This window comes from Narcine bancroftii, chromosome 4 (genome assembly GCF_036971445.1).
Source record: "Narcine bancroftii isolate sNarBan1 chromosome 4, sNarBan1.hap1, whole genome shotgun sequence".
Taxonomy (NCBI): domain Eukaryota; kingdom Metazoa; phylum Chordata; class Chondrichthyes; order Torpediniformes; family Narcinidae; genus Narcine; species Narcine bancroftii.
The window spans coordinates 39,080,473-39,104,946 of NC_091472.1; the positions used below are offsets into that span (position 1 = coordinate 39,080,473).

Sequence of the window (24,474 nt, forward strand, 5' to 3'; positions counted from 1 at the left end):
TGTAGCTCGTCACCTTTAATCTAGGCAGCATCCTGATAAATTATCTTCTCTACCTTTTCCAAAATATCCACATCTTTCTTGTAATGGGATGACCAAAATTACACAAGTATTTCACATGTGGCCAAAGCAAAGTTTTATATAGCTGCAATATAATTTCCCAATGCACAAACCAATAAAAACAAGCATGTCATACATTTTCTTGACCACCATATAAACTTGTGTGGCCACTTTCAGAGAGTTATGGACTTGGACTACAAGATCCAGTTAAGGGTTCTGCCATTAACTATTTTCTCATTTGATCTTCTAAAATGCAACACAGCATGCTTGCTTGGATTAACCTCCATCTGCCATTTCTCCATCAATATCTGCAACCGATCTAGATCCATTTGTTGCCTTCGACAGCTCTCTATACTGTACAATAACTTTTATATATAAAATACAATATAATATACATAAAAAATAACAGGACTCTGGACTAATCCCTGTGAACATCACTGGTACAGGTCTTCATCTAGATTAACAACCTTACACCATTACTCTCTGATGTCAATGGACAGGCCAATTCTGAATCCAAATTATTAATTCACCATGGATCCCTTCCATGAGAGACTGTCAAATTTCTTACTAAAGTCCAAGGAAACAATATCCACTTCCCCACCTTCATAAATCACCTTGTAAGTTTGTAAGTCATGACCTGACTCATACAAAGCCATATTTACTGTCCTTAATCTGATCATGCCTTTCCAAATCTTCACATATCCGTTCCATAAATATCCTCTCCAATGGCTTCTTAACCATTGAAATAAGGCCCACCAGCCAATAAATTACTGGATTGCCTCCTTTCCTTTCTTGAACTAAGGAACAAAACTGGCTACTTACGTTTTGCTAGTGAGGATTCAAGGGCCTTCATTAAGACCTCAGCATTATCTCCCCTCAATGACATGAGATATATCCTATGAGGCCCTGGGGACATCCACTACAATGGTCATCAAAAGACTAAGGATCACCTTTTTCTTGAACTCAAAATAGCTGACAATAGTAGCATTCTTAGTCTCCTCCACGTTCTTCTCTCTGGTGAATACCAATGCAAAGTAATCACGTCGCATCTTACCCACTTTCTCTGACTCCAAACATAAATTCCTCTTTTGCCCTTGATACCCTGTCCCTGGATTTCACTGAGTGTTTTTAATGCAAGTATAAATTGTTGTGGAATTCCCTTTCAACCTGTTTACCAAGAACTTTGCATGGCCTCCATCATGCCCTGTTTGAGCTCTTTTCTTCCATCTTTATATTCCTCAATAGTTCTTTCTTATCAGTCTCATATGCCTTTAATATCATTCTTTGCAATACGGTGTTGATATGGTCGACACGTCGAATGATATTTGTGTATTTTTTGCAGACAAAAAAAATTTAAGGTCATCTGCTGAGATAGAACCTGGTCATTGAGGACAGTCTGAAAATAAGATACCTTGATTACATACTTCCATTAGTTTGTAGTTTTCATCCTTTTAAGATTTTTAGTTTGTAATCCAAGTTAAAAAGTGAAAAGAGAATGACAGATTAAAGCAATTTTTTCATCTCTCATAGTTCAGCTCAATAGTAATATAATATTTAAAGAAAATGGAATTGTTTCATAGTTTTAGTACTTCCCTAAAAATAATTTAAGGAAGATTTCTTTCTCTCTTCAAAGCAATGAAATTAGTAAATGATCATGATCCATGTGTTCTTCATTATTGATTTTGATCATGTATTTTATATTTACTATTTTACAATAATTAATCTACAGGAAAGGAACATAGCTATCAGACACTTCCAGCATTCAATACTTATTTTTAATCATTTCTCTGGACTTGCCAGTAACTGTTTGGGGGACTTTTTTTCACATTTTGCTTGCTCACTTTCGTTATGTTGAAAGACACCCAACTATCTTTCATCACATACCATCAATTGATGTCCAGAGCAATGTGTTAAATCAAATTGTATTTCATCACATTAATAAGGTAGAAATATACAGGACATTGTTTTTTTTGAAGTACAAAGAAAAACTACAGATATAAGCCACAGGTTTGTAAATTAAATTCAATCAACTGGGCATTTTTATCCACCTTTAAGATGACAAGATGAGATTTAAAGTTAAGTAAGATATTAAACATTTCAAATCCAAAACAAATTTCCCTCAAATTTTTGATTATAATAAGGGTGAAGAAGAGGCTGTTCATTACATCACGTAACTTTTGGCTCACTGATCTCCCTCCATCATTCTTCTCTCAATTTCCAGAAATCTTTCATTCTCATTCCATTATTTCAGTTATTTTCAAAAGCAAGAAGTCCTTTGCTGTGAGATCTTCAATAGGAGATTAAATATACTGTACCAAGTATTCCTTTTGTAAACTAACATATCGAAGGGCTGGAACTTTTTTTGATTGGTTTATAACCACGTGTAACTAACTGGTGTGTTACTATCATGGCAAATTAACACATTCTTTTGCTTTTAATTATTTTTGATTCAATTTGTATTCCACTGATGATTTCAATAATTATGAAAGTTAAAGTTCATTTCTTATGATAGATTTTTCTAGCTACCCGATACATAACCCCATTAACTGAATTAAATACGTGGAAAAAATAATTTTATTTGTAATCTTTTAATTTATCACCTCAATATCAAAGTCCAAGATCAATCTAAATCAATGCTTCTTTCAGCTAAAAATGAAAAAAAAAAGCCAAAATTAAATGAGCATTTTGGCCATATCAATGCAAGACACTATCCCTCAACCCAAGAATGAAGACTACACTGTCATAAGTGGCAAGAGCTGCTTGTTACACTTTCAGGATTGACCTGAGGATTGTGAATGTCTCTGTCAAACTGTGAAAATATATTAACAATTAAAAATTATTCATGAAGAAATCTAGTTAATACTTAAATGCAACGATTTTTAAAAAGTATATTTAAATTGACTTCCTTCCTTAATAAAAATGTTGTAAACTACAGTATAACTCCAATTATCCGAAATTGGATTCTCTGAATCTTCATTGATCCAAAATTTTTTTCAGAGCCGAACCGACTAGGGACCTCGGGCTCCCCGGCGGCAGTGCGGACCTTGGGCTCCCAGCAGGAACAGGGTCTCAGTGGAGAGCTACCGTGGATTGGCGGCGGCCAACATTTTTGGTGAGAATTAAACATTATTTTAATGTTTAAAAAGCTTCCCCTTGTTGTTTGTTGTTATTTAAACTCTGTTGCAAGTAATTTGCTGTTGCGACTGTGCTGTTTTTAAAAAGAATGACCAGTTCTCCAATAAAACCATTTATCAGACATAGGTCCAATCCCGACTACATCAGATATTCAAAGTTGTAGTCGATCTATAAATTCTCATCTAAAACTTTATATTTTCTCAAAGTAAACTGAGAGCCAGAATCTGCACCAGATCTCACCTGACACTCAGTGTTGACTCCATTCTTTTTGGTAGTAGAATGCCACTGAAGTACCTTCAGACACTAATTTTGGTGAACTTTGCTCATTGTATGCACATCAGACAATGGTCTGGTGATGGCTGCGAAATGTTCTAGATGTGGTGCTGGACAAAGTGGATTGCTTGGCTTACACTGAACTGAAGTGCTGTTGGAACTGCATTGACCAGGCCAAATGGAAATTAATCACCATGCTCCAAGTTTGTTCATGGGTGGTAAGGATTTCAGGTGAAAGGCAGTGATTCATTCATGAGTTACTAAGACTTTGACTCAGTCTTCTAGTATTTATCATTGATCCAATTTTGTTTCTGGTCAATAATAATCCCATGGTTACAGTTAGTGTGGGAAATTGCTACCCTTCTGTTTCAAACAGGCATCAATCGTACCAGTGCCCAAGAAGAGTGTGGTAACCTACCTAAATGTCTATCTACCAGTGGCACCCACATCCAGTGATGTTTTAAAAGGCTGGTATTGAAGCAGATCAGTTCCACTCTCAGTGGTGACATGGATCCGTTCCAATTCACCGATTAAAACAGGTCTATGGCAAAACTCATGCCTAGATCTCCACAGAGCCCTGGAACAACTGGACAGCAAAGATGCATACATCACAATGCTCTTTTATTGACTTCAGTTCAGTATTCAAAACCATCAACCCCTTAAAATTGATCAGCAAACTAAAAGGCCTGGGACTCAACACCCCACTGTGTAATTGGATCCTGGATTTCCTCACCTCCAAACTACAATCAGTGAGGATTGGTAATAACATCTCCTCCACAATCTCTATCATTACCGGAGCACCATAGGGCTGCTTTATGACAACACCACCATCTACAAATTCGCTGACAATTCCACGGTACTGGGTCACAATAAAAGGGACAATGAGTCAATATATCAGGGAGATTGAAAACTTAGTTGAATGGTGCACCAACAACAACCTCACACTCAATACCAAAACCAAAGAGCTGATTGTTGACTTCAGGAAGGAAAATCAAAGGTATACAATCCAGTAATCAATGCAGGATCAGAGGTGGAAAGGGTGAGCAAATTTAAGTTCTTGGGAGTCACCATCTCAGATGATCTTTCCTGGACCCAACACACTAATGTCATCATGAAGAAAGCACGTCAGCGCCTCTACTTCCTCAGGAGTTTGTGGAGGTTTGGTATGACATCAGAAACCTTGGCAAATTTCTACAGATGTGTGGTAGAAAATGTGCTTACCGGCTGCATCACAGTCTGGTCTGGGGATGCCAATACCCCTCAAAAGGTAATGCACACAGCCCATGACATCATAGACAAACCCCTCCCCATCATCGAGAACATCTACAGGAATGCTGTCATCAGAGAGCAGCAGCAATCATCAATGAACCACATCACCCAGCACAAGCTCTGCTCTCAGGAAAGAGGTACAAGTAGCACAAGACTCACATCATCAGGTTCAGGAACAGCTGGTATCCCTCCACCACTAGTCTGCTCAACAACAAACACAATCAGGGACTCTTACTTTTGCACTTTGAAATTTTTTTGTCTCTGTATTGCACAATTTGTTTATATTTCTTCATTTGTTTACATGAATAATGAACCATATACATTACCTTACTTTGTCTTTTTATTTATTTTGTAATACAGTTTATATAAATGTTTGCACTGTGAGATGCTGTCACAAAACAATGAACTCAGCGACATGTTCATTACAACAAATTCTGAATACAGTTTTTTTTAAACACCACCAATGTGCTAATTCTGCCACACCCTCACCTGCAGGAAAAGAATCTTAGGGTTGCATGTGATGTCATGTACTCTGACAATAAATCTGAAATCTGAATCTAATACTTCTGAATGTAGTGGGAGGATGGTATCCGAGTCTGGTAATGCACATGTTGCACTCTACTTATCAGCTTGCAGTTTGGTCTTGCTGCATTCAGGCACAAAGTGCCTATTTTTTTTAGAGGAGTTGAAAAATGAACACTGTTTAACCACCAGTAAACTCTCCAATCAATAGCAAATCCAGCCCATGATGACGGGTATGTTTTAAACCCATTCAATTCTGGATAGTAAAGGTATTAATTTCAAAAGCAAACTTGTTGCACAGAAGAAAACCTGGGTGAAAAGCACTTAAATACTTCAACAAATCATTTGCAAGAAGATAATCATTGTGGCCAGTGAGAGAAGTCCTATTTTGGATCAGGTCACAGAATCAATCTCAAATGAAGGTACAGTTCAAGTTAAAAGAGAAAGAGAAAGTAATAATTAGATAAATAGTTAATCTTGATTAAAATATTCAGATGGTGCAAGGCTACTAATTTTTAGTTAAAGCAACTTATTGAACTCGATCACTGTTATGGACGATGCAATGATGATCACCAGATTTAAGAAATTTGTTTAATAAAAACATTTACAGGGCTATTTCACAAATGCATTGCATGAGATTTGCATGTTCACAATCGAGATTGACAGCTGATTAAATATTGTGCAGGAAAAAAGAATATGTGACAGAGAATGTTGATATGTTTTTGGGAGATAAATTGGGAAAGGTTTGTTAGAGTAGGTCACGTACAAACACTTTAAAACAGATCTTATTTAAAATACTGGAGCTCTGCCCCATGCTAGACATGTCAAGGCCAACAGTCTTTTGCAAGAGCTTTGGAGAGTGCCCAAGAGACTTCACTAATGGATTGTTGTTTACTAAAAGGCAAAAGATGAAAGATCTTGCTGGAGCCACAGATTATCTGGAGCTGTTCTAAGAGGTTCATTTGGTTTTGCAAGGAGAGAGAGTCCAAAAGGCTTTCTCTCACAGAGAGAGAGAGAGAGAGAGCATGAGCGAGAGGGACACACGCAGAGATCACTTCTACGGTGTTACAGCTAGCAACAGCAGCTGGGGCTGGAACAGGACAAGCTGGCAAGCTTGTGGAAAGCCCCATTTGTAAGACGGGTTGTAAATGCTTGATTCAGCCTGGTCAAAGCCCTTGTTGTTCAAGCAAGAGGAGAGGACTGGCTGTCTAATGTTTCACTTGGAATAAGAGAAACAAAAAGGAACTCTGTGGTGACCTGAATAAAAGAGGTCATCATCTAGAGAACCCTGGAGGGGGAAAGTTTCGTCAGCAAGCCACTGAAGTGGCTGGGTGTCCATCATACAACAAATCTCTCTCTGAAAACCAACAAGAACCTTCCTAAGTGGTAACCATTTACCTTTCAAGCACCAAAGCCTGGTGAATTTTATAAATTTTAAATTCTGTGCACAGTATAAGAATTGCCTGCAACCAGTGAACTTGGAGGAATGAGAAGTGAGATTGGACTGTGAACAAAAGAACTTTTCTGAACTTACACATTACATACACATGTGCTTAGAATTAGAAATGGGTTAAGTTAGGTTAAGCAAATCAATAGTGATAAGTTAAAGTTTGATTCTATTTTCATGTTTAAAGATAATTAAAAGCAACTTTTGTTTAAGTAACCATTTGTCTTGGTGAATATCTATCACTGCTGGGTTTTGGGGTCCTCTGGGTTCAGAATTTTGTTACCTGATTTTCAAATATTCAGGTCATCAGGCTCAGTATCCATCAGAATCATTTCTTCTGTTGCAAATATAGGTGCTTGATAAAAGTATATTATACATTATATATCACTCTTGTGATTAAGTGGCAGGTTACTGCAAAAACAAAGAGAGCAAGATTGGACCACCAGCCTAAGAAATTAACAGTTTTGGAGGTTTTTTTAAAAAAAAGTCAAATAATTAAATGCATTGAAAATTAGATAAAACAGAGGAACCTTACAGTTCCTTTGAGTCTTCTTCAACTGATTTGTAATTCTCCTTAAAATAGAATATGCTTGAACTCCAAAATTGTGCTCCAATTTTTAGCATGTGCAATAAAAACCATAAAATATGTCCTTAATTTATGCCACAATACATTTTATCTCAACTAGTTTATATTTTATCAGGCTTCCATAGCTCCAGACGTCACCAGCAACACTTGCAATTCATTGTCTGGGCAAGGCTCAACTTACTTGGCTCCATCCATTGTCAGAGTGAGCTCAATGTAAACTTGAGGAACATCTTCTCCTATTCCTCCTGGACAGCATTAAGCATAACGGCATGAACAATTATTTCTCTAATTTTAGTTAACTCTAACCCACATCTGATTCCACTCTTCCCATCTCTTCTTGCCCTCCTCATGTACTTTTCTTCTCCCATCTTTCTTTCTTTCTTTGCTCACTCCTTTTTCTAATGCTTTTTCCCTCTACCTGTTCTTCCACCTCTCCCACTTTCTGCATCACCTCTGGGCCCCTCCCCCAGCTTCTTTACCCCTTTATATATGCAATTCGCCTATTTTACATCAGTCTTGATAAAGGGTTCACACCTGAACCATTAACTGACCATTTCTACTCATGGATACCGTCTGACTTGCTGAGTTTATCCAACAATAGGTTTGCGTATTTCAAAGGTTTGAGCAAGGATGCGAGCAGCTGAATCATTTGACAACAACTTTTAATACCAAGGGAATCGCATCAGCCACTTCCTTGCATAAAAAAAGTCTTTGATGTTGACTTTATTTTGTGTTCTTCTTTCATGGTACATTAATAAAAATAAAGCAACCCGAAGTAATCCAAGTCCCAAGGACACATCTAAAGTTACAGAATGACAAGTACCTGATGAAATGCAGATTAATGCTGTTTGAATAGAAAATGAATGACACTAGTTCAATATGCCAATCAGGTAAATAATATGGGTGGCACTGAACTACTTTCATTTTTCCAACCACACCTGTTGTTTCACTCCCCATGTCCTTGAGGGTTAATTATCAAAATGTGCATGTCAGGATTACCCATACCTACTTGGCAGTGATGTAGAAGAAAAAGCAAATGTAACATTAGAAGTGTTTGGATGGAGTAAAAAACACAGGTATTTTAAAAAGAAGCCAGTTAAAATGGATCATCTGAGATGAGATGCCATGTATTTAGAAGTGGTGAGAGAAACGAAAGTGTATGGATAATCAAAAGGTGCATGTACAAGATTGTTAAATTTCTCAATTGAAAAGCACCACTATAAATTATATTTGAATTAAAATATTTTACTTCTACTTTAACAAATTTGTCAAATGTTCTGTTCATTTAAAACTACCCTTAGCTCATTTCCTTAACTCTATTAATAGAACTAGAGTTTTTAAACATGTGAAACAAGGAAATAAAATATATATAAATTATTGTGTAAAAAGAGAAATAAGGCTTGAGACTTACTTTTGGGATGAACAAAGACATACAAATAAAAATGCCTCCATCAAAATTGTATTTAACTACGTATTTTGCAGAAGGCAAAGTTTGCTACAAGTTTTACCCTCCAACTTTGGTCGTTATTAGTCCACAAAATTAAGGCCTTTGATTTTTATTTTGTATTCATTGGCTATTTTCAGTATATTCAGCATAAGGAGTTTGTGTTATAAAACTGGGAAATAATATTTGATACAATAATCTGTTTAGATGCTATAACATAAACAGCAAGTATCTTAAATCACAACATTAATAACAACATTCAAACTGAATAACCAAGTTCATAGAGATTGGCATGATGCAACTTCCCTTGATCTGATAGAGGAAAAAAAAACAATCAAGAGCACGGTCTGATGTCTGATAATAAAAGCTAAGGGTACAGGTTAGAGGAACAGTTTAAGATGGGACAATCACAGTTTTGGAATGGAAGCACATTTTGCAAGCTATTTCAAAAAAGGTACCTGGTGTACTGAAATCATACAAAAGGCTCAAAATAAAAAAGAGCCAATGGGATTACACATGGAAAAGGGGAAAGAAGCTCAATCCAAACAAGTTTTTCTATACATTATTTGTCATAAAATATCCCATCAAAGTGTAGTTTAGAATTATACCAAACCTAATGCATTGGATTTTTAATTGTTGAAGGGATGACAAGTGCAGCATATGATTTCAACATGAACATTGAAATCAGACATTTAAAGCTTGACCCAAGTTGTGAGATTAGTTAAAACAAATGGCAGCTGACTTGTGGACAAGACAGAAAAATGAAAGGCAGACAAACAAAATAATCTTAAGAATAATTGCTGTAATTTGCACACCTTAGTTGGCTTTTTTTATTTTTTGGGTGGGGGCATTGCATAAACCACCATTTTTTTTAATAATTGTTTTGAAACATTTAAATCCTGTTATTAAATTGTCAAACAGTTTACCTTAGTAATTATGGATTTAAACATGCATCTCTTGCTCCACTATATTTAATTTCTTTAATTGAGAAAATTATGGGTGGCTCAGTTCATTGAGTCTCATGCATGGAGGTCAGACACAATGGCTGTGGGTACAACAAAAATGAGAAGCTGCTAAGTGGCTGAGGAGGTCAAGGAATCCACATGCAAGTTGGACAATTAGGCCCACTGCAACAGAGGGTTCATATTGTGGATAATATCCTTTCCACAACAGCACACTGCATTTCTGAGCACAAAGAAATATGCACATTTTCCCCACAGTTAAAAAAAAATTATTTTATTAATGCTGAATTAAAGTACACAGGAGAAAACAGCGGAGTTTAAGAAGTCAATTGATTCTACAAAAGTGTAAACTCAGATATATTTAGAATGGACTTTCAATGTCAATTAAAATACCATATTTTATAATTCAAAGGATTTCATTAAAATATGAGCAAGCAAAGCTGAAACCTGCAGTAGCATTACAAAGTTGTGATTTTACTATGCACCACAGAACTGGAGACTAATTAACATCAAAAACACTCATAGCAGGCAGAAATAAATAAAAAGGTCCAAATGTTTGACTTGTGAACACTTCTAAAAATATCCGAGTTTAATAAAATATTCAGAAAAGCTACTGAGTGAGTACTGGTTTTGATGTCTGCATAAGTTTGTTGAATTCCTAAAATAAAGTGCACTTTAAATCTAAATAGCACTTGACAATGTTTGAAACTGAGCATTCTCAAGAGTTCTCCACCCATTTTAGAACCTATTATTTGTTTTACCTAATGAAAACAATGAATCTAAATGCTTTTGTGAGGTATCTACCTCAGTTAAAATTGACCACTCTTGGCTTGAACAGATAAAATTAATAACAAATAGTCAAAATCTATACGGATACTGGCAATGGATAAAGATTTGTTGCAAATAAAAACCTCATGATATTGAGTTGGGCAGCAGCCCAACAAAGGTCCAGAAAAGAAACAATAGGGGAAATAAAACCTGAAGTTATGAATGTTCAAAACAGAGACCAGTGAAGGCATAGCAAATAATGTTTGTTTCTCATTTAAGACTAATGCTGAATGAAGTCCAGATGGTATTTATAAATATAATTGCTAGTTTTCACTTGAATAATTAGTTGCTATATGTCATTTTCATATTTTGACTTATGCTTTTCTAATTTTATTGACATGTTCCTTGTTCTTCAGAATCATCATTTATATCTATAGCCAACAATTGCAAGTAGTGCAACAAAGAAGTTGATCTAAAATGAAAGGGGTAAAGGTAAGGTATAACTATGAATACATTTCACTTTTGGAATTATTTCAGAACAAGGTTGGCTGAAAGAATTTTTTTCTTCACTTAGAAGAAAGTGGGGGGAAACAAGCAAAGTGGTGGGCGAAGTGCTGATGAGACACAAGTTACCTGAAGCATTAACTCTGTTTTGGTCTCTGCAAATACTCCCTGATCTGCTGAGTATTTTGAGAACTTTCTTTTTATTTCAGTCTTCCAGTATTTGCAATTATTTGATTTCTAATAAAGGTCAATGAGAAATACAGGTCAGGAATCAAGTACTTCCACTGACATTAACAAATATTTTTTTTTAACTGTTTACTTTTGAGATAGGCTTCTGAAATCAGGAGAATTTTATTTATTAAAATATAAGGTTTAACGAGAGTATTGTTCTTAAAAATAAAAGTACATAATTTTGACTAACTGCAAAAGATTTTGGATAACTAACTGCATTTCTCTATATCTGTAATTGCTCAAACTCCATGTTTCCAACTACGTACACTTCAAACTAATCTGTAATACGTTCCTTCACTCGATCTTTGGTACATGCCTATATTGATCTCTGGGCTCTAGCTTTGTAACTTTGCCATTTAATTTTTCCAACAAATTTAGCTCTTTGACCCAGCTTTTAAATGATTCTTGTAATATCTCCTTTAGTGTGGTCTCTTTTTTTTCCCCCCACTGATCATGCCTCTCATCTGCATTACAGATATCACATAATAATTGACTAAAATAAAAATGTTTGGTTTAAAATAATAAAAATTTGTTAAGTTGAACATTAATGGTCTAACATATGGATGCATCGCTAATTGCCATTATTTTTAATTTTCAAATTTGCAGGTTTAAAAAGTATGCTGTAGGCAACACTAAAATAAATCTTAGCACAAAACATATAAGTGAACTCCATATTTTTCATGTCTACACACCAGTTGAACTGGTGACTTTAACAGCCTGCAGGAAAACAGGAATATCAGAACATAGAACTTATTCCTGTCATCTGTGATCAATTTCCTCAAAATAAATAGTCTGAAAAAATGTTAATAAAACAACATTAATATTTCTAGCAACCTCTTCTCATCCTCTTTAATCTAAATTATGAATTTATGTCCTTCCAAAATATTCACTGGTTCAGTATTTTATTTGCAAAAAGGCAACATAAATAGCTCCGGAGACTGAAGCAGATATTCACCAGGTAGTTTTTTGAGAGAGATTGAGTAGATTGAGCTTATTTTCTTTGGGGCAAAGGAATCTGTGGAGTGACCTGATAGAGCGAGATAAAATGACGAGAGGTAATAGAGAGGAAAGTCAAAACCTTTTTCCCCTGGTAGGGTTATCAAAAAGGTGGCAGGTTTATGGAGTGAGATACGAGTTTCAGGAAAATTGAACTGCTTTTTTATTAACACAGAGAACTGTTGGAGAAGGTAGTTGAATCAGAGTTGTAAAAGACATTTAGAACTTGAATAGACATAGAAAGATATGAACCTAATGGGGTATATGGGATTGTGTAGTTGAGCAAAAATGTCAGCATTAACAAGATGCGCAGAAGGATCTGCACTGTTCAACTTTATGATTCTATTATGAAGAAGAAAACTGAAGAGGACTTACCAGTAGACAACATCTAGAGGTGCAAAATATTTCCGGTTGATCAAATCAGCTAAGAAAGATTCTGTTTCCCTGCAGCCTGTTCCATTACCAATAACTATGGCCGAACAACTTCGGAAAAAGGAAAAGTTGAATTTAAAATTTAAATTAAAATAACAAAGTCTTATGAAAATTATTTGAGAAAAAAAAACATTTCTGCAATGTTCATAGCTTTACCTTTCTTTCCATTTAATCTATTGGCTTCTTACATTTGGGCAGCACGGTTAGTGTAGCAGTTTGCACAACGCTACAACAGAGCCAGCTATCCTGGTTCAAATCCAGCGTAATCTGCAAGGAGTTTGTATGTTCTCCCTGTAACTGCATGAGTTTGCTCCAGTTTCCTCCCACCCTTCAAAAATTCATGGGGGGTTGTAGATGGGCAGCACGGCCTCATGGGCCTGTTACCATGGTGTATGTCTACAATTCTTAAAGTCCAATTTTGTGAATGTAATTTTACTTTAATTTTCTTTTAATTTAGTCATGTTGTATGGTACGTTTTGAATGGTGGGAGGAAATGAAAGCAAACACAGGGAAAATGGACAAACTCCTTACAGACAGCACCAGACTGGAACCAGAGTCACTGACACCGTAACAGCATTGCACTTGCCGTTACGCAAACTGTTTTCTGAAGGTGAAAGCAGGTTATCACAATATTTTAGGGGAATTATCTATATACACCATAACTCCAATTATCTGAAATGGTCAGGACCTGGCCTACGTCAGATAAACATTTTTTTTTCCAGAGAACTGGTCATTTTTTTAAAAAATAGCCAAGTAGCAATAGCAAGTCACTAGTAAGTGTTTAAACAACAACAGTGGAAGGCATTTTAAGCATTAAAATAAATATTTAATTCTCACCCAAATAAAAAGCTGGCTGCCACCAATCAGACACCTCCCCACTGAGGTCCCCAGGAGCCCGACGTACTCATTTATGCCCGGCAGCCCAAGGTCCCCAGTCAGTTCAGCTCCGAAATTCAGAGAATCCGATTTCGGATAATCGGGAGTTGTACTGTAATTTATTATGTGCATTAATTACTTAAAACTAAAGCTACATCGGAAGTAAATTCCATTTTTAGGATTAAATGTTTAAAGGTCATCGGTTAATAAGTCTCTTGTTCTATTATTTTTCTGTTCTCATTTAATCATTTTCTATTTTATTTTGTCTGTCCTTGGAAAGTAGGAACACTGCTAAGGACACTATAATTAATTATTCCTTGTTCCTTTGAAAGTCTGTACTTTATTTTCTCCTTGAACTGATGCAATCTTTGTGGATTATTGTACACTCACATATGTGAATGAATTGTAGACATCCAAGGTAAATACTGTAAATTATTGACAACTTTTTTACTATTCCAAACATTGTGGTTACAAACATATTGCTGATACACCAAACTAAAAGATTATCATGCTTGGATGAATATTCATTGAGGAATATTTTCCAAATGAATCATTAAATTTAAAATTTAGACATACATTTGTAGGTTAAACCCAATGAACCTACAACCCCCTTCCCCCGGTACATTTTGAACTGTGGGAGGAAACCGGAGCCCCTGGCATGAGGAAAACGTAAAATCTCCTAAAAGACATCACGGGATTTGAACCCAAGTCATGATTGCTGGTGCTTTAACAGCATTGTGCTAACCACGTCACCCTAATACTTTGCAGTATTTTTACTGCGATGGATTAATTAAGAGACCTTTTTTCCTTGCTGTGAAAATCCATGCTTACTCATGTGAATTGTGGCAAGATATACTTGGGGTTCAAAGATCAATGCTGAAACAGAATTTAAATCAGAAATTACCTTCTCTCCATTAACTTTTGATAAATATATTATAAATGTAGTCATTATAATGAAAAAGGAGACTAGTGCTCATATTTATCAAGGCAAGTTACACTGAATCGTTTCTTTACATTTGTTAGGGTATTTCTTTTGCCACCACTCAATTAATTAATTTGCACAACAGCATCCTAGAAATGTACACATCTTTGACAATCTTTACAAAGGAAGGACCTTCGTAAATTCAGCCAAACGCCTTCAGTCAGGTCACAGGCTTTGGCACTTAGATATTCAGATATTTGTGCCTGTCAGTACATTATTGGTACAATACTCATACGTGCATGTAACGAATAACATGACTCTCAGAATGAAAAACAAGAATTGTAGATACTGGAAATCTGAAATAAAAACAAGATTCTGCCAACTTTGAAATTCAGGCAGCATCTGTGAAGAAGCAAGCAGTAATAAAGTGATCACCATCTGGTGAAAGTTAACCCTCTCTACAGATGTTGTCTGACATACTGAGTATTGCCAGCTCTTTTTATTTTTCGGGATTTCTGGGTCAGATCATTTTATCTTTCATTATAAAATATTAAACATCAACTTTTATTACCTTTTAAAATTTAGTAGTGACTTCACCATATGTGATTAACAGATATAACATTTCCAGATGGAAATGAATGAACCAGGTAGATACGTAAATGAACGGTTCATTATTTTTTGTTTTATATTTATATTCGAGATCCAAGCATATCGTCAAGGAAATATATAAAAAAAAATCTGATGGAAATGATGTGCCAAGAATATGAATGAACAAATGTGCATTATTTCTTGTTTATTATTCATTCTTAAGATATAGGCATTCAGGCAATGTCAACATTCATTAACTATTTCTACTTGCCCTCAAGAAGCCAGTGGTGAGCCACTGCCTTGAAATATTGCAGTCCTTCTACACTTAACCCATAAAATTGTGGCAGGGAGTTTCAAAATTAAAATCAAGCAAAATGAAGGACTAGTGTTACATTTACAAATCAGGATGGAAGGCAAAGAGGGAAACCTGCAAGTGGTGGGGTTCTCTGTATTTTGTGCCCTTGTGCTTTAAGTCAAGTTCATGGGATTGGGAGGGGCCATAAAAATATTTCGAGCAAATAACCTCACAAAATTTTGTAGGTCTAACACAAGTCAACCAATATGCATTGTTACTGGTGGGAAGTGCCTTGTCAGATAGTATTGAGATTCTTGAAAACTCTTCGCACTGCACTTAGCAAGACAAATTGAGAGTGCGTTGTCATGCCTTGTACATGATGAAAAAGCCTTGGGATGCCAGGAGGCAAGTCACTTGCTGCAGCCCCTGAACTATATGCTGATCCAGTTCTTTCTAGTCAATGATGAGACCCAACATATTGACTCCTTTGTGATAATGCCATTGAATGTCAAATGTAGATAGATAGACACTTTCTCAGTAATAAAGTTCTCTGCCTGGCACGTTTGTGGTGTAAAAAGCTTATTGGTATCAACGTGTGGGATGGAGTGTTTACCCTCTGGTGCCCATTGACTGCAGTCACGACAGGGTGCCTCAATGCCACACTTGGTCAAATGGTGCCTTGATCTCAAGGGCAATCATTTTCATCTTACCCCTGGTTTAATTCTTTAATGTAAGCTTGGATTAAGGTTGTGATGTCATACCTGTATTTATAAAGTAGATTCCTTAACACCTCAGCTGCATTTGGTACTCCTTGACTAAATAGGAATAACACATCAGTGTAAAGGATTTGACCTGGAACAAAAGCAGGTTAATGAGAAATTTTTAAAAACTGAATGAATATCAAGTACAACTCCAGAACCTTCCTTGACAAAACAGTCATCAATGCTTTAATGAGAATATACTCCGTACCACTCAACAGAGATCAAACGATCGTGGAAAGCAGAATATTTAATTGTTGAAGTCTTGAAACCTCCTTCATGTCACCGTGCAAAAAATGGTTGTGCCATTATTATCCATATTTGTAATGATGCAAGCCACTGTGCCATCAAATTAGAAAATGGAACATGAAGCTGGCTTATTGGACATACAATAGAACATGAAATAATAATATTTACAATACTGTTTTTAAATACCATTTTAAATATTTCAAAACACTCTCTCAATGTCTCCACATGAATACAGAAATTATTTTGTGTACTCTGCATCAATGATAGCTTGCAAACAGATAAAAATGCTAGATTTTTGTTACTTCAAAGATGTCATTCGGATTGGAGGGATTTGAGTCTCAAGAAGACTGGATAGGCTGGTACCTCTCCCCCCAAATGTAGAAGTCTGAGGAGTGACCTTACACAGGTATTCAAAATCATGAGGGGCATAGATGAGATGTGGTAGGAGGTCCTAAACCAAAGGGCATAGATTTGTGAAGATTTAAATGGGTGAGGAGTAATTTTGAATAGGGCGATGCATATATGGAACAAGCTGCCAGAGAAAACAAGTACAATGATATTATTTAAATGACATTTGAACATGTGCAAGGACAGCAAAGGTTTAGAGAGACTGGACAAGTGCAAGCAAACCGGACCAGCTCAGTAGCCAGCTAAACACAAAGAGCATTCGTGGGGGTAAAAGGATCTATGTTTTAAGCAGTCAATTATTTTCTCCACTGATGTTGCTTGATCTGCTGAGTTCCTCCAGCAGATTGTGTTTAGCTTTAGATTCCAGCATCTGCAGTCTCCTGACTTAACTGCTTGGTTGTTGGTTGGCTTGAACAATTTGGGCAAATTGTTTCCACACTGCATAGCTTCATCATATTGTTTGTGGGAACAAATCCCTTTTTTAAGTAAAGCTGATGGACCTTTAACTTACACCTTGATTTATCATCTCAAGCAGTGGAGCATCCATCTAGATCATGCACTCAAATCCAAGCATGCTGCTTAAAACTTTGGCATGTAATAGCTATTGTGTACAACACCCATATAGAATTGAAAATCTCTCAAATTTGCTGTAAAAGTTGAAAGCTTTACAGTAAAATTAAACTTTTTAATCTACTTTGTTGCATGAAGCTAGCGGATTATATAGTTCAGGAGTTACTCTGAAGCTATACTGGCCAGTACAACAGCTAACACTTTAGTTCACAGTAACTGCAATAGCCATAATCCTGTTGTGCTACCTTATCTCAATTTGACCCAAGCCTATTCTCTTTCCCTTTCTCCAAGAACATCCATTCCCAACCATTTTTACTCACACTATTACTTTACCAACTTTTTGTATTTTGAAATGTTTTGATTTCATGCCTTAGTCTCAGCTGTTTTCCTGAGCACTATATTGTTGCGTTCTCTCTTACAGTTATAGATAATTCAAAAATCATAAATGTATAGAGATGAATCAAATAATATTGTTGTTTATTTCAATGTTATCATGTGGCATCACAAGATTCTCTGAGAAAATGACAAAAGAGCATTGAACTTTAATTGAAAAGAAAAATAGCTGCATTACATCTTTATTTGAACTGGTTAAATAATATAGATTTTAGCAGTAATTTTTTTAATATTCCATCCCTCCCAAAGACATTGAAAGTAACAAAAATGCTGCACTGAACTTTAATGGAAAATATGCTTTTAATAATTAAGACATCATTTCATGTAATGTGACAGATTACCTCTCGGAAACCAGAATTCATGTGATTTTTTTTCCTGATACTGTACTCCTCTAATTCATCACCTGATCTCTCATCTTTGCCTTATTTTGTCTTGCTTGAACCCTTTGCAAAGGACATATATTCTCCTTTCGAGTTTGTTACCAATAGTTTGGAATGCTCCACTGGAACCTGTCATTGCCAGTGTTGTGCCATTTCTTCAAATAAAATGCCATAACCTCTGGAAGAACTTACATCATCTGCTCGAGTTATAATTTGTCTCATTTTCAAGTTAAATTTATTTAATGCTTAACTTAGAGAAAATGGGCTCTACAGTGTGGCAGAAAGGAAATCGGCGGTGTAATTACTGCTCATTGGTTAGAGAAATGTTAATCACAAGCAACTTGAATTTGGCATGCATCTTATGCTGGGGTGAACAGTTACAGCCTCATTACATGTTGTGATTCTAGTATTTTGCAAATTTACATTCAAGCTGTATTTCAAAACTCAACATAATGCAACTTCAATTTGATTCTAGTATTTTGCAAATTTACATTCAAGCTGTATTTCAAAACTCAACATAATGCAACTTCAATTTGCAACCTCAAACAAAATTTCCAAAGTCCAATTTGAAAATTATTACCAGCAATAATTGAATACTAATTTTAAAATGCAATGCAATCAATTACAAGGTTAGAAAATTAAAGAATGATGATTGTTATTAAAATAATATTTTATTCCACAAAGACTCAACAGGCAATGTTTTAAGGGGTCCTGAGCTATTTTACACATTACAGAGATCTGTGATCTATGCTGTTAACTGATATCAGTAAGAGTGGGAATTTAGCAAGCAGATGTTCTTGCTTCAACACATTTTCAACCAGAAAGAAACAATCCAAATAATATGCAAGAAATTAAAATTACACTTTATGGTCTATAATCTGACAGTGCGATAATGTGGAGTGGATTGTGTACCTCAGTAGCATCCTAATAATGAAAAATATTGCTGCTTTGTAACCTATGTTGAACTGTGTAAAAACTGTTCACTCAAAAAAAATGGCCAAATACCTCCAAAGAAAAAAAGATTTCATACGTACTGGTAGCTGAAATGATTGCTAGCTTACAGCCATGCCTAAAGCCAGGATCAATTCCCATCAAAACTCGGCCACGAACAGGATTAATCAAAAGAAGCTGTCGAAGATTTCTCCCAAACATTGCAATTGATTCTTTCTCAGCATTTGATGTCAAAAGGGATCTTGAAAGAAAGAAAAATCACAATACCAATCACATTAACAAATTAGAGTAGTGCAATGTCATGCAAACAAAATTGAAGCCTCACGAATATAACTTTGGTATTTTTCTTCTACTACCCAGTGTCCATAAAATATTGTGATTTTTTTTGAGGTGCAAAATTGTCCTGATAGAGTAAAATTCTGAATTTTTGATAAAATGTAAAGCATGCTATATATTTCATGTTTAAATATAAAAACAAGCTCTGTCAATTGAAAGGATAAAAACAATCAACTACTCAGCATTAATTTATCTGGAATATTTTTAGAGACTTGATTATCAAAGGTTCTGGGCAGAATGCACAAGTTTCAACTAGCCTTGTTGTTGGTTAGCATGCAAGTCCCTCTTGTCGATTGTTACATGCTTAAGATTTGTGCCAGATTTTCTGCAGGTTCGACATGAACAGGACCTGCACAATGTGACCGTGCATTATTTACAATGAGGAATTTAGCATTACAGCCTCATATAAAGGTTTTCAATGCTGCAACCTTGGCCTTGCAACAATTAAAACCACTTGGCTGAGTTGGTTACTGCAATCTCAAATCAACCCATCAGTGCATTCTTTCCAGATGGATATGTAGTCATGAAAAACTATAAACAAAGCAGCTGGTTTATTTTTCATAAAATGCAGAAATGAAAAAAAAAATTTCAGTGCAATACAGTAAAATTTCTATTGAAACATACAATTGTGGGGGAAAAAAAATCACAAGAAGCCAGGCTACAACTTTGGAATTCATTATTACGCAAACCAGCTCTGACCTTATTAAACAGGAAGATCAATTTCCACTTCAACTTCTAACAGATTGAATATCAGTGAGGACTGAATATGACAGGAAATCAAAAGCTTCAACCCTCATACCGGCTCATACTCTCTGTAACCAGGTAGTTGTCAGGTGGCTTTTCCATTCAGCCAACCATTTTGAGCTAAAGAATTGGCTGTGACCTCTGTTCAACGACATGAAAAGAAAGCTACTAGAACATCTCGTGTGAATGTGCAAGATTTCGAAGAAATATAGGTGGTTAAATAGGTGGGCATCAAGATGACAAGATTGAGCAAAATGTAACAAAATGCTTGGTTATTTACTTTAGTTATAGATATAAAACAATTATATTGCACAAATCAAAAAAAAGCAAAGTGTGATGAAAAGTTTAATACATCAGGTAGAGAGAGTTAAATATGTTGGCCTTCATTAGAAATGTATTGGAACAGAACAAGCTGCTCTTGCTCATTGAGACCAACCCTGGAGTATTTACTGCATGTAGTTTTATCCGAACAGAGGCAATGCAGCATACTTAGCAGATTGATCAATGGAATATGTTTGCCCAATCTGAACAAGTCAAAAAAGAGCAGGATCATGGTAAAAGAAAGATCTTTTTGGAAGTTAAGAACCTAACAGCACCGAGTATTAATCCAATTACTTTGTGCTGGAATTAATACAGATGGTCAGTCAGGACATGATGGGCCAAGTGGCCTGTTCCCATGCTGTATGACTCCATGGCTATAAAATGTAACAGTGATGGGTTTCATTCTTTGCAAATCATTGATTTAAAAAATTTGAAAATATTTCTAAATTAAAATGCCTGAATTGAAGCTGAGCTCTTAACATATTCTATAAAATTTTAACAATATTCTCTTCTTTTAATTCATGGGCCTATATAACTAAGGATCTTACAAATTTTCATAAAAGCAGTTTTGCTTACATGCAGAGACCTAACTTAAGCGTGTGTGTTTCAGCTATTATTGCACATTGCTGGACTTCATAGCAATTCTTTCAATATGAATTACTAAAAATTCTGCTCAATATAATAGTCAAAACTTGCGTCCAGTTTCATACTTTAGGACCAGGAGAAAAGAAATTAATGTTAATATTTTTATTCCTCTATCACCTTCTAGCCTATGCTCCTCCCCACTCCACCTTCTTATTTGGGTGCACGCTTGATTTTCCGCACATCTGAAGAAGTGTTACTACACTTTGGATGCTGCATGACCATCTCAATTCTCCACCATTTGCAGACTTGCTTACCTCAATTCCTCACACTACCGCAATTTCTGAAAAAAAGTTCACAGATACAATTTCAAACCAGCTTAGCATTTCACTATCAAATGACCCATTGACACTAAAGCAGCTAAGTTTGCAATTAAAAATTACTACCAAAATATTGTTAGGTTGCAGAGATGAGAACTGGCCTGCAGTTGACATCAAATCCGCCACAGTGATGTCACAATGGCAGGTGCTGTCTGGAGCCGTGGGGTGATTTCAGCACACGTGTAGCCAGCTGCGACAAGCTATGGCTCTGCAGAGCCTATAGAGCAGTAGAGGTTATAGTTGTATGCAGGTCAGCTCAGAAAGAATGACACGAACCCCAGTTGAGTGCAGTTAACATTGAGCTTTAATGGGCTCACAGCCCTGCTTTTATTCTCAAGCTGAGGGGCATGGTCAAAGCTCCTTCAGCCCTGATTGGGGCATTTGCGATCAGCTATCCTTGATAGGCCAGTTAGGCTCCTTTAGATGTGGCCAATTGGAGGGCAGTGCTGCAAGCCTCGGGCAGCCTGCAAGCCTCGGGCAGCCTGCTAGATTGTCATGTTCATCCTTCATTTTGTGAGGCAACCCGAGGGGGCTGCGAGGGGCCGCCACACGGCTCCTCACACCCCCCAAGAACTAGCGATCGGAATGCTGTTATTCTCGGGAGGCCAGACTCTTTTGCGAGGGGGGAGTGGTGGTGGTCAATCAGCTGTTCCTACACACAGTGCTGAAGACTTCCGGCGGATGGAGACCATGCGGAGACTATCGACGGCTCAATGACGTCAAGATGGCAGCAGGTATCCGGTCCACAATATCCAGGACTTTACCGCCAATCTTCACGGCATTAAGGTTTTCTTGAAGATCTAACTGGTGAGACAATACACCAGTTTTCTGTGTCCCCTGATGACGTTCCCAAGACGGCACCCATCACGCTATTCAAGGTTCTCCGCATGCTGTTCAGGTTGAAGAACGCAGCACAAACATTCCAGAGGCTTATGGACTTCATGGGCAGTGGGTTGGATTTCATCTTTATTTGCCTGTACAATACTTTCATTGCAAGCCACTCTGTCAGCACGCACCTGCATCAGCTCTGACAACGGCTCAGTGAGTATGGTCTGATGATCAACCCAGCTAAATGGCAGTTCAGCCTTGTATTTATGGACTTCCTTCATCAACTGACATAGAGTGGTGCCACTTCTGTCCAATATGGGGGCAATTCGCAAGTTCTCAAAGCCTTCCCCAGTGAGGGGCTTATAGGAATTCATGGGGATGGTGAATTTCTATCATTGATTCTTACCCACAGTGGCCGGAACCATGCAGCTCCTTTCCAGGCTCCTGATCGGACAGACCAAAGATCTGTGGGACGAGGAGTCGATGACAGCTTTCGAAAGGGCCAAAGATGTGGCAGCCTTCCATTCCGTCATTTTTGGACTAAAAATAGAGGACATAAAATTCGGCCCTTCTGGTGCCACCTTTCTATGTGATGCATCCTCGGGTCAGCCCTGGCCCATTGTACCCACTGCCTGGAAACAACATGTGTTTGACACAATTCATATAACCATATACAGCACAGAACAGGCCAGTTTGGCTCTACTAGTCCATGCCAGAACAAATCCCCACACTCCTAGTCCCACTGACCAGCACCTGGTCCATACCCCTCCAATCCTCTCCCCTACATGAAAATTATCCAGTCTTTCCTTAAATGTAAATAATATCCTTGCTTCAACCACCTCTGCCGGAAGCTTATTCCACATCCCAACCACCCTTTGCGTGAAGAAATTTCCCCTCATGTTCCCCTTATAATTTTCCCCCTGCAATCTTAAACCATGGCCTCTGGTTTGAATATCCCCCGCACTTAATTGAAAAAGCCTATCCACGTTGACTCTCTCTGTCCCTTTTAAAATCTTGAACACCTCCATCAAATCCTCCCTCAATCTTCTACGCTCCAGAGAAAAAAGCCCTACGCTGCTCAACCTTTCTCTGTAACTCAAACCCTGACATCCTGTCAACATTCTCGTGAACCTTCTCTGCACTCTCTCTATTTTGTTTACATCCTTCCTATAATTCGGTGACCAAAAATGCACACAGTATTCCAAACTTGGCCTCTCCAATGCTTTGTACAATTTCATCATAACATCCCAATTCTTGAATTCAATACTCCGATTTATGAAGGCCATGGTTTGGCACACGCGTTCATTCGAGCAATGACACAGCTCATAGAAGATTGGTTCATGTGGCATGGTCCACTGAGTTAGAATTTGTGTGCACTGCCAGACTGCCAAGGGGCAGTAAAAGCCCTCTATGGTCCTTCTCTCCGACGCACAGGCATTTCAACCACATTCACGTGGATATGGTTGGGCCGCTGCTAACTTTGAAGGGGACCAAATACCCTTCAATAGTTTCAAGAGATGGCCAGAGGCGGTCCCACTCTTGGACACCTCCACAACATCCTGCGCAAGGATTTTCTTCACAAATGTGTAGCCTGTTTCAGATTGCCAACAAACATAACCTCCAAAAGGGGAGTGCAGTTCACGTCATTATTGTGGAGAGCGCTAGCCAAGCTCCTCGGCACCCAGCTACGTCACAGCACGGCATACCACCCCCAGTCTAATGGCCTCGTTGAAAGATTCCATCAGCTCAAAGACCCAGATTGGGTAGACAAATTGCCTTGGGTGTTGCTGGACATACACACAGCGCCAAAGGAAGATCTGGCAAAGCCCTCCCCCAAACTGGTGCACGAGGGTCCCTTTACAGTCTTGGGTGAGTTCATGCCAGAAGCCTGAGGGCAAAGAGACTCGTTTGCTGCAGTCCTGACAAGGCTACCTTGGCTCCCATCCCGACTTCACGACACAGGCCAACGTCTTCCTATGTCCCAAAGGAACTTAAAAACTGACGATGATGGAAGCAATGCTGTGGCGGAGGGTCCGCCGCCTAGACGGCATACAGGCAAAGGGATCATCACCTCTGAACACTGGTTCGTGGTGGGGTGGGGGTGGGGAGTCCCTGTGGTGGGCCAGGCTGCCCTGCAAGTGAACCGAGTTGCAAAGGTGAGAACTAACCTGTGGCTGACATCACAATCTGCCACAGTGATGTCTGGAGCAGGGGAGGGGGATATCAGCGTACACACTGTTCTTAATTAAACATATGGTCAAGTTCAA

At 37.4% G+C, this 24,474-nt stretch overlaps 1 protein-coding gene across 4 annotated transcripts in view; it reads right to left on the bottom strand.

Moving 5' to 3' along the window:
• Positions 1-24,474, bottom strand: part of srbd1 (S1 RNA binding domain 1) — a 360,487-nt gene that overhangs the window by 208,399 nt on the left and 127,614 nt on the right. For all 4 annotated transcript variants that reach the window (XM_069931091.1, XM_069931094.1, XM_069931092.1 and 1 more), the window contains 3 exons: positions 19,100-19,257; positions 16,069-16,159; positions 12,570-12,677 (listed from right to left, as the gene is read on the bottom strand). In XM_069931091.1, coding sequence (XP_069787192.1) covers positions 12,570-12,677; positions 16,069-16,159; positions 19,100-19,257 — 357 coding nt within the window. The remainder of the gene's footprint in view (positions 1-12,569; positions 12,678-16,068; positions 16,160-19,099; positions 19,258-24,474) is intronic.